We start from the raw sequence: 11,357 nt of genomic DNA on the forward strand, positions 1-11,357 counted from the left end.
GAATAGGGGTTGCCCGGGTAGCGTAGCGTTGCCTACCAACATGAGTATTGTCTGTTTGAATCCTCGTGTTACCGCTGGCTTGGTCGGGCATCCCTACAGACACAATTGGCCGTGTCTGCGAGTGGGAAGTCAGATGTGGATATGTGTCCTGATCGCTGCACTAGCGCCTGTTCGGGGGAACTAGGGGGAATAGTGTGATCCTCCTACGTCTGCCTAGTGAAACTCCTCACTGTCAGGTGAAAAGAAGCGGCTGGCAACTCCACATGCATCGGAGGAGACATGTGGTAGTCTGCAGCCCTCCCCGGATCGGCAGACGGGTTGGAGCAGCGACTGGGATGGCTCAGAAGAGTGGGGTAATTGGCCGGATACAATTGGGGGGAAAAGGGGGGGGGGGGGATAAAAAACAAAATAAAACTTGGAACAGCACCCAAGTGTCCCATTATGCCATTGGACTTCCATGAATGTGAAATCTATTTACATGCTTATTTCTTAATTACCGAGGCATTATAGAATACTGCTTTCATATGAAGCTTATTTCACTGACTGTGCGATATCCACTACACATTGTGTGTAGTACACAGACCATGCACGGTCTGCACACACTGGTAGACTACTTATTTTACACCATCACTGAACTGCATGCAGGACATTGCAGGCTGTCATCCTGTACAGCACTGGTTTTCAAGCTGTGGGTCGCAGCAGAGGGCCGGGTGGGATGTGGGTTATCCACATTAAACACATTCTGTTTGTATAACGAATGCGCAGTATAAACAGTGTCCAAAATATAGTAAAACAAAAAGTGCAATGAAAACAGTATAAAACACATTTATCATAGTGCACACCATTAAATTATTTTACCCACATCAACCCATTTTCTTTTATAGTGCAAAAACATACGAAACATAGGCTAAAATAAATACTTCAGCATACCTCCAAAGGGGGAAAAAACACAGGCATCAGCCAAATATCTTGTCCTCTGCATCTCCATACTACAAAAAAAAACAAACCTTCACATGATCAAAAACATCGCATCACCTCTATAGAATACAGCCACGATCACCTACGAGGAGACGCCATTAAAATTCAACCACTAGCTTCCGGCCTGTTGATCCCGGAAACCGGTGTGGGAAGATGGCGGCGCGAACTCACGTTTTGCAGCGACTTCACCCAGTACCGACTATGCAGCGTCTTGGTCGTCTAAGTCTAAGTTTGTGTCGTTTTTATTTTGATCTTATTTTTTTTTTCCGTTTAATGGCTGGGAGAGCTAATGTTGGATCGGCTGGGAGAGCTTGGTCTGCCGCGTCCGATGGGCCCGAGGACCACGGCCTTGCCTGGAGCTGCGTCCGAAAAGGAAGCCCCGAGGGCGGTCTGACGGGACGCGGAAGCGGGGCAGGCTAAACTAACCGCAAGCCCATGCAGACTGGCAATTCCGATAACACTGAGGGCGGTCTGGCGGCGGCCTCCCCTGGTCTTGACTGTGTTTTAGTGTCGTCGTGTGGAGTGCGGGGAGGTGTGTCGAGGGTGTCTGGCTGAGGGAGCCTGGTCTACTTTGTCCGGCGGGCCCAGGGACCACGGCCCTGCCTGGAGCTGACACCAGCATGTACAAAGCCCAGTTGAAGCTAGCACGAGGCTAATTCAATTAGCCAAACACTCGTGAATAATAGTCTAAATCAAAATAACAAATCATTTATACAATGGAGGATAGGCCAATAACTTCGTCAGCGCCTCACAATACTGTGTGTATCACCATAATATAGCTTTAAACAAAAACAAAGAAGAAGATGATGATAATGGACAGAGCATTAGAAAACGTGACTCACCAGCTCCGGGCATGCGTGCTCAGTGAAGCTAGGCCCAGAGGTGTCACACCAGAACAGCGCCCGCGGGGAACAAAAGGTATGCGTTTAAAACCGCTAGGGTGGAACCTTTTTACAGGTAGGAACTAATTTTGTGGAAGTGCACAGCAATTAAAAAAATATTTTTTTTCAGGGAAAATGAAGAAATATAATAAAATAAGAAATTTGGCTCGGCTATATTTGGAGATAGAGGGGGAAAAATGCATCGTGCAACGGCATTGCCTTGGAAATACTAATTGAGTTTCAACAAACAATGCAATGATTTCATCCATCCATTATCCAAACCGCTTATCCTGCTGTCAGGGTGGCGGGGATGCTGGGATAGGCTCCAGCAATGATTTAATTGTACCCCAAAATATCACATAAAATAATATCAACGTTGACATGCCTTGTCTGTTATGTATAATCATTGGTTGGCCCTGCATGAAGACTGAACATTGAAGTCCTGTATTGATGAAAGTGAGGATGGATGATTATTGCGTTTTTTATAGGGAGGGAGAATGAATTGCTTATTTTACTGCACAAAATACTCGGCATCGCCACAGGTGGGTCGTGGCATGAAAAAGCATGGGCGCTCCTGCTGTAAACAGAGTAGTATTGTTATTTTTTGCAATACACTAGCGCCACTGTGTGGTTACACCTGGCACTCTGTGAAAGCCTGACTTGCATTTCTCTTTCGACCTGCAAGTTTGATGAAAGAGATTGGAGAAGCTGAAGCCGTTTGTTGCGCCTCTCTCCACGTTTCAGCCTGGATGGTGCTCAGACGCAAGTTGACAGGTCGCAAGTTGACCGGTTCCTCAAGGAAAGCGTACTTTCACGTGCGCGTCTTGCGTGCACGATCGCACGCGGTCCCGTCTGTCTGTGTCTAATACGGTGACCCCCCTGCGAGCTGTTAAAGGGAAGGCAAGAAAGCTGAGTCAACGAATGGAAATGAGCAGGATGCAACAGTTGATGTGAACGGGCTGCACCGTGCACAGATCCTCTGGCACTGGACCCTGGTTTAAACGGATGATGGTGGCTTTGATCTGTGCAGAGGAGCCAGCGGGTGTTTTGCAGTTTTGAAAATCCTGCAAACAATCCGAGCACATAAGAATTTTTTTTTGGGGGGGGGGGGGAAACTCCGACGGGTATTGAGATCTCCTCTCGTTTCAAATGGACCTATGGACCGGAGTTTATCTGGTGGGAGTCCGTACGTTGCAAGAATGGAGTTGAATCGGGCATTTCGGTAAAAGAGCCGTGCAGTCTGCACCAACATGCATCGAATTCTGCAGCGGAGGCGAGTGCGCAGGCTTCGGGTGGTCTGGGCTTTTCTGGCGCTGGTGGCTCTGTCGCTGGCCGCCTGCAGCGCCCTGTTCACGGCGTGGACCTGGAGACAGACCCGGGACTTGTCTCAGTCCTTTAAGATCCTGCAGGACCGACTGGAGCAGGTTTGTGTCATTATCTAAAGCAACGGTGCACCGCCAAACACCTTCGCCTTTCAATCGCATGCACTCGAACGGCCGGATCAACAAGTTTATTTACTCCCTTTTCATACAGTGTATTTTTAGTGTTTGTTGTTGTTGTGCAACTTCTTTTGTGGCTGCGGTTACTGGAATCTTCGTGGGGGGGGTGTATGGAAAAATGCAATACCACATTTCATCCCCCCGCTCCTTTTCTTTGCACTCTTGCAAGTTCTCGAGTGCAGCTCGTCTGTGTTGGTAATATGTGGTCGGTACTTGGCACTTTTATTGCTTACCAATAAGTGTGCTCAAGTTGTGGAGTCATGGCTTATTTTCGCTTCCAGTCCCCCGCCAAGTTTAATTACTCGACTGCCAGTCGTGTTTCCAATTTTAGCCCAATTTACTGGAAACCCTCAACTTCATGGCATGTCTGCACACTGAAGCCTACTGATTCTGCACCGAAGCGTTGAAAATAAGGGGTCGGAGTGTACGACTGATTTTGAAGTCGTCTGCAACATCTGAAGTCATCTGACACCCCCCCCCTCCCTCCCATTTGCTGGTTGTGTTACTTCATCAAGTCTTATTATCAGATGGTGGTCATTTCTCTTAGCCTCATTCAAGGGAGCAGGCTTTACATTTTTTTGCATTAGTAGCACGTGTTCTCAGCACTCAGGCGTAGAAAATGGTTTTCTGGAGAGTTTCTCCAGAGGGGAACAGCAGAAATGGAAATGCTTACGGTTTCAAGTTCACATTATTTTGAAATACAGGATGCACTGGATTTGAGATCATGGGACAGGTTGGCCATGTATCATGTTCACAGTCTCAGACAGACACATGCAGGCACACACAAGTCTCTCTCTCTCTCTCTCTCTCTCTCTCTCTCTCTCTCTCTCTCTCTCTCTCTCTCTCTCTTTTTCTCCCTCTTGCACTTGCTCGCTCACGTGCACACAAATATGCACGCTCTCACAAACAACCCTAGATTGGACACGTGGAGTGTTGATGCTGGAGACTATCCCAAGGACCCCCATTCGGTCTATTTGACTGTTAGCCAACTCCTGATGAGAGGCGGTGGTTTAAATGTGTGGAGGTTGAAAAGCGTCCAGCTGCCCCCCTTTTCTCCTTTCAGTCGCCAAATACTTCAGTTTACCATCCCGAAGCCACTTTTCCTCTTTCTAGCCGTCTCAAATAGGGCCCCCTCTGGAAGTTAAGTAGGCCCCCGGCCAGGGATTGGAAACTTTGCTGGCTTAACAAATTTCAGCGTCCTTTTTTCCCCCCCTCTCTAGGTAAGGCAGTGGAGAAATGTGAGGAATGCAAAACACTAAAAACGCGCATTAGGTGCCGAGAGTGCCCTCGGAGGAAGCGGCTGACCCGTTCTGCGCCCGGCCGACATGGCAGCCGAGGGGGCGAGATAACTGGAGAAGTCGGCTCTGTTTGTGTGACTTGCCCGTCTGGAATGAGACGCCGGCCAGCTTTTGGGGCCGATGCCAACTCGGTGTCATAATAAACTCCAGGGTCTCTTGATGATGGAGTCTTTTCTTTTTCTCTTTGTCCGTCTCTCCCCCTCGCTCTGTGTCTTACGTGTCTGTCTCGCTCCCCCGTCTCCTCCTAGGTGAACACCCAGAGGAAGGCCATTGTCCAGCTCATCCTGGAGAAGAGAGAGTTGCTGGTGGGCCAGAGAGTCAAGAGAGACGGTATTACATTTGTGTGTGTGTGTGTGTATGTGTGTGTGTAGCTGAGTCAATATGTTGCGCATGTCATCTTTATTTTATATTTGAACATCCCCCAAAGCCTGTGTGTCATATTTTCTCTTATATAGTCTATATATCACCAACCTTGTGGTTAACGAGCGAATATGTAGTTCCGGTTTACCTGTTGTAGCGAGGGGACTTCAATTAGTGTCACACAAGAGCCGCCGGCGTGACGTGGCTGCGAATTCGCGGCAAACGTTGAGCGGCTCTTTGTAATGGCGAATGAGAGACGGACGCGCGAAACCCTGATGGCCGGGGTTCGAGTCTGCGAGCAGCCATCTTCCCGCTGCTACGTGTGCGTGTGTGTGTGCGCGCGTGTGTGTGTGTGCGTGCTTCCATATCTGCCATGCGTCTATTCTGAACCGTGAGTCGTGTACTTAACAAGGTCAGCCAAAGCTAAACTGATTCGACATCGCACGTCACCAAGCTGTACTTAAGTCGTCTCCCGTATCAAAACAGACACGATATACTTACAAACTGCTCCCTCGTTGTTTTTTGTGTTTGGGGGGGGGGGTTGGGGTGGGGTGGTGGTGGGGGGGGGGAGACCATTTAACACAAACTTTGGCCAGACTTGGCCCGTAAGCCGCGTTGGTCAGGCCTAGCGAGCCGCGGGCACAGCCCGCTGCTAAAAGTCGACACAGGAAAAAGTAGGCAGTTTGGGATGACTGTTTCCCAAATTACAGGTCTGCCCAGAGCGCTCTCGAGCCCGGAAAACCAGCTGGGGCCGCGAGCGAGGCCTTTGCTGCACGCTTCGGGGGGAACGAAACAGGGTTTTGTGTTTTTTTTTTGTTTTTTTCATTTTCCTGGATGCGACTGACGCGGCTGTGATTTGTTGAGAAAGCGGTGATATTTGATGACCTATCATTGCAGTATTTATAGGTCCTTTATGCGTCACAATGGCTGAATAACCTAATTTGAGCATTGTTCGCAGTTTGCCGGAAAGTAAACCATGATTGACAATGGGGTGTTTTTTAACGTGTGTGTGTGGGGGGGGGGGGGGGTCGGTCGAGGGATGAATCGCTCGGGGATCGTAGCGGACGTCCAGCCAAAGCAGCTTTTCGTGCCGATATTCTGAAGAAATCGGGCAGTTTTTTCACCTTCCAATTTGACAGCCCGCAGTAGTTTTAGAAACGATCAGAAATCTGTAGTATTGATAGAAAAAATAAATCACAGTTGCTCCCCCCCCCCCCACACACCCCCCACCCCCCACCTGCAAACCGCACACATTTGATCGAGGTTCGGCGCTTTTGCAAGACACCGGTGTTGTGCTCCCTTCTGCTTTGACTGACAGTTTCAGACAGAAAATCTGACCCGCCTCAGGGCTTACCGCTCACCCCATAGCAAATCCTAAATCTACAGGGTCCCCCACCTGTGAGTTATTTTGGCAGGGGCCACAATATCCCAATATGGGAGAGAGAGAGGGGGGGGGTGGGTGTTTGCCTGCTCTCACTTGAGATATAAAATACTTTATATGCATGCAGCATCGTGGACCACATCGCTGTTTGAGATCACTCCCCGCAGGCCAGATAACAGCGCTAAAACAACCCTTTGGTGAGAAACGAGGCCCCTCGTTCGTCCTCTATGGCCTTTCCCGAGATGGGTCTAATTTATCGGACTTATTTGAACCGGGGCCACGGCTGTTGCTTCACTCTGTTTTTCCTGCCCGGGGTCTTTCTTTGCAACTCTTTTGGGTCACAGGACAGCCAAAGACCTTTCTCTCTCTTTTTATCTGTCACTTCATTTCTCTCCTTTTTTTGTTTTTTTGTTTTTTGCATTCTTGACTTTCTGTCTCCCCCATCTCTCTCTCTCTCTCGCTAACTCCTCCCCATGCACTCGACTGCTCGCTCTCTCATTCAGACGCTCCCCTGCCAATTCTTTTACACTTCGTCTTCCTGCCCCCCTCCGTCTCCCCCACACTCCCTCTTCTGATCTCCTTTCATCTCCGTGTCTCTCTCTCTCTCTCTCCCTCTGTCTCTCTCTGTAGATCTCTGTCTATGCCGCTCTTCTCCTCCTCCTCCTCCCATCTTCTCCGTTCACTGTATTCTGTATTTTCTGGATGACTGGAAGCAGCTGGCACTGAGATTAGCGCCAACAGACAAAAAAAAAAAAAAAGAGAGAGAAGAGAAAAGTACACACACTGAAAATAAGTTTGAGGAAATATATCAAGGCACGAGAAAGGAAATCCTCCTCCATCTGCTCGCCACGTTAAAAGCGATTCAGGTGGAGCCCAAATTACTGCAAATTAACACACGATGTCAACAAGCTATGGTTGTGACCGGGGTTTTTTTTTTCCCTTCTAAAAATAGACGCTTCCCTTTTGTCATTGCAACTCATAGTCTCTCTCTCTCTCTCTCCTCTTCATAAGGGGGCTCAGTGCGAGGGAAGAATGGAAACGGGAGGAAAGTGGCTTCTCATTTTGAGAGTAAGTGACTTGGCAGATCCCTTATAGCCTCCTTATGCAGCATCTGCTGAAGTGGTTTCAATCATATAACCCTATACAATTACAGTCATAAAGGCTTAATTGACTTTCCCCTGCCCCTCTCTCTCTTCTCCCCTCTATTGCTCTCTCTCTCTCTCCCCCCCCCCTCTCTCTTCCCTCTCACTCTGTCCCCCCTCTCTCTCTCACTCATTCTCTCCCCCCTATCTCTCTCCCCCCCTCTCCCACTCTCTCTCTCTCCCCACTAGTTACCAAAGTCTCCTCTCAGCAAGGTAAGAACCATGACAACCACTATCTGAGGATGCGTGGTCTGTGGATCTCAGCATTTGTCATTTAGCAGACCCAGACTTCAGTGATCAATCTGTGTATAATCTGTGTCTGTGTGTCAGTGGGAGAGGGAGGTGTGATAAAGGGCTGGGAGGAGGAGACGTTGAACATGAGCAAAGCAGTCAAATACAACAAGGAGCAAGGAGTCTTCACCGTGGAGAAAGCGGGCGTCTACTTCCTCTACTGTCAGGTCAGTATTCACGGCCACCAGCCCATCAGTAAGGCGAGAGACCGCATCAGTCACGTACAGTTTCTACACTACGGAGTCATGTCGTGATTCATCCGGTTCCTCATTCATTCCCATTGCATCTTTGGCCTGGTTTGAACTCTGGTGCAGGCTTAATTAGAATGGGACCATGGAGTGATGTTACACACACCGGTTTCCTGTCAGATGATGTCAAGCAACACAAAAATAAAACACAGACTTGTTGAACTTGTTGAATTTTACATCCCAGTAAATATTTGATAGATTGACTTAAGTGCATAATTAAACCGAATCTTAGTTTGGACTAATGACAGTGCTCAAGCTCTAATGGGAGTTATAGCTAGCTAGCTATTAATGCATAATGGACAGCAGATGAACTGAATCCCATTAGCTCTGCATGTAATGGAAACATGTGAAGAACCAACTGGGCTTTACTGGCTTCAGTCCAGCCCGGCCTTACAGCTCGTGGGTGGCGGAGGTGTTTCAGTCCAACTTGATGACTCTCACCTTTCTGTTTAACCTCCAATTTGTATTCATTTGTCACATTCGTCATCTTTCGGAGGAAAGAGCTTGACTGTGTCAATTTCTGATCCTGTTTACCCCCCGATGGCTTCTGAAACTTCTGCACATCTTTGGTGGTTTCAGATATTCATAAGTAGTCATTTTTGAATTTCTTTTTTTTTTTAATTTAGACTTTTTTGTGTTTTATTTTTCTTTAATTTGCATTTCTTTAACAAAGATGGTGTGAGAATGGAGTTCTCACACCATCTTCCCGTTCTTCCTCTCGATGTTTCCTTCCAGCTGTTCTCTTCCAGACCGTTCGCTTACATTCGTGTTTATCCAGCCCGGGGAGTGGCTAAAGAGTGGGGAAATAACGCTTTTGATTACAGATTTTGGAGATACTGAATAGAAGATCCTTTTCGTACAATTTTGTAAGCCAAAGGCGTAACTTATAAGTGAGCTTTGATGAGGATCCAGTTTTTTTTTTTTAAGATGCAGTCCATCCATCATCCATTATCCGAACCGCTTATCCTGCTCTCAGGGATGCTGGAGCCTATCCCAGCAGTCATTGGGCGGCAGGTGGGGAGACACCCTGGATAGGCTGCCAGGCCCTCACACAGGGCCCACCCACACACATATTCACACCTAGGGACAATGTAGTACGGCCGAGTCACCTGACCTACATGTCTTTGGACTGTGGGAGGAACCCGGAGCCCCCAGAGGAAACCCACGCAGACACGGGGAGAACATGCAAACTCCACACAGAGGACGAACCCCAAGGTTGGACTACCCCGGGGTTGAAACCAGGACCTTCTTGCTGTGAGGCGACCGTGCTAATCACTGTGCCACCGTGCTGCCCAGATCCAGTTCTTTGATTTTAATTTTAGTTTGTGATTTTTTACTGTGAAATATTAATGTTAGGAGTGTCGGTTTTTTTTTCAGCGTCAGAAGTATCTTTTGATTTATAACTGTTTTAGTCTCTGAACACAGCCAACTCTCAGGAGGTTGCAGGGACGTGGCGTTTAGATCACATGACTGTTGACAGCTAGCTAGCTTGCTGACTTGATGTTGCTAGGCAACTATTGACAAACAGACCCACCGATACTGATGATGACAATTCATTGACTGTCGAATCAAATCAGGGAATTAGATGCTTTAACGTATCACAGGAAGCTGATTGGTTTTTCGGGAAACGGTTTAATTATGCTGACAACCAGGAAGGGGGCTTAGTCAGATTTTCACAACAAAAGCAGTTTTAATATTTTGGGTAACTTTACATCTGCAAACTGTCTGTTAAAAAATGCATAGTCTCATCCAGTGGTGTCATTTCAAATGTGAAATGTTCCCCCTGATTTGTAAATATCACTGACACACAGGTTAGGTCATGTTGAAGCTAGTGGTTGATGCACCGCATCTCATACACATGCCTTGTGCATCATATATCGACACTTTGGGGGGTGTCCGGGTAGCATAGCGGTCTATTCCGTTGCCTACCAACACAGCCATTGCCGGTTCGAATCCCTGCGTTACCTCCGGCTTGGTCAGGTGTCCCTACAGACACAATTGGCTGTGTCTGCGGGTGGGAAGTCAGATGTGGGTATGTACTCCGCTGGTCAGTCGGTCGGGGCGCCTGTTCAGGGGGGAGGGGAAACTGGGCGGGAATAATGTGATCCTCCCACGCGCTACGTCCCCCTGGCGAAACTCCTCACTGTCAGGTGAAAAGAAGCGGCTGGTGACTCCACATGTATCGGAGGAGGAATGTGGTAGTCTGCAGCCCTCCCCAGATCAGCAGAAGGGGTGGAGCAGCGACCGGGACGGCTCGGAAGAGTGGGGTAATTGGCCAGGTACAAATGGGGGGAAAAAAAATCCAAAAAGAAAAAGAAATACATGAGATTGGGAAAACGTGATTTTCACTGGTTTGAATCTGTAGTCTGGAGTCATTTGACTGGGTGTTAAATAAGAGCTGACGAGAAGTTTTGTCTTTTGAACAAGGATGGCTGAATTTTATTTATTTCAAATAGCAGGTATGTCAGTTCAGTAAAACATGTTCCCATTGGTTCCCTTTTTCTTTGCAGGTGTTGTTCAATGAGCAGGAGTCTCAGTACGTGAAGTTGGACCTGGTGGCCAAAGGGCACAAGCTTCAGAAGCTCCAGTGTATGGAAGGCTATGGCACCACGCCCGCCGCCGGGCCGCACCCCTTCCACTTCCTCAAGCCTTGCCAGGTATCCGGCCTGCTGAGGCTGGACCGTGGGACTGAGCTCCAGGCCATCACGGGCCCGTCCTACAGGCTGCACGCAGTGGGCACCGCCTCGGCCTCGCCCCACGTCTTCAGCATCTTCAAAGTCAACTGAGGGCCAGTGAAGACGTGGACAGCATGAGCTCGGCATCATCTGATTGACAGGGACGACCCTTTAGGAGACGAGGTGGAAATCGACTCGTTTGGGTACCGATGCCGTTAAGATGGAAACTGCTTATTTTTTTTTTCTTTTTCATTGGGGGGACTATTTAGAGGAACGCGTTGGTGGTGCGTCGTATTGTTGCTGCGAACATGACTTAACAGCCAGGCGCTGGCGGGAATCACATCATTTGACAGCCTCCTTCTAAAGGCGCCAAATACACCGAACGTATTGACATCTCTTTCTGTTTCCCTGGAAGACGTCAACGTCAATGGATTGTTCTCTGGACTAGCAAAGCCTTGTGGGAATGCAACACACATTCCCAAGTGAAACCAAAAAAAAAACCCCAAAAAAAAAACTATATTGGACTCTCATGAATGCCAAACATATGAATGGACACAGTGGATCCTCTCTCTCTCTCTCGCTGTCCATTTCTTTTTATAAATAC

General features: G+C 48.2%; 1 protein-coding gene across 1 annotated transcript; it reads left to right on the plus strand.

The window, feature by feature from the left end:
- The first annotated feature begins 3,043 nt into the window (after positions 1 to 3,043).
- Positions 3,044 to 10,864, plus strand: tnfsf12 (TNF superfamily member 12). The gene is made up of 6 exons (XM_056300752.1): positions 3,044 to 3,283; positions 4,905 to 4,986; positions 7,409 to 7,465; positions 7,729 to 7,752; positions 7,870 to 7,997; positions 10,589 to 10,864. Exons 1-6 carry the CDS (start codon positions 3,110 to 3,112, stop codon positions 10,862 to 10,864), a joined length of 741 nt encoding a protein of 246 aa, XP_056156727.1. The 5' UTR covers positions 3,044 to 3,109.
- Positions 10,865 to 11,357: the final 493 nt, after the last annotated feature.

This window comes from Lampris incognitus, chromosome 20 (genome assembly GCF_029633865.1).
Source record: "Lampris incognitus isolate fLamInc1 chromosome 20, fLamInc1.hap2, whole genome shotgun sequence".
In the NCBI taxonomy this organism is placed as follows: Eukaryota; Metazoa; Chordata; class Actinopteri; order Lampriformes; family Lampridae; genus Lampris; species Lampris incognitus.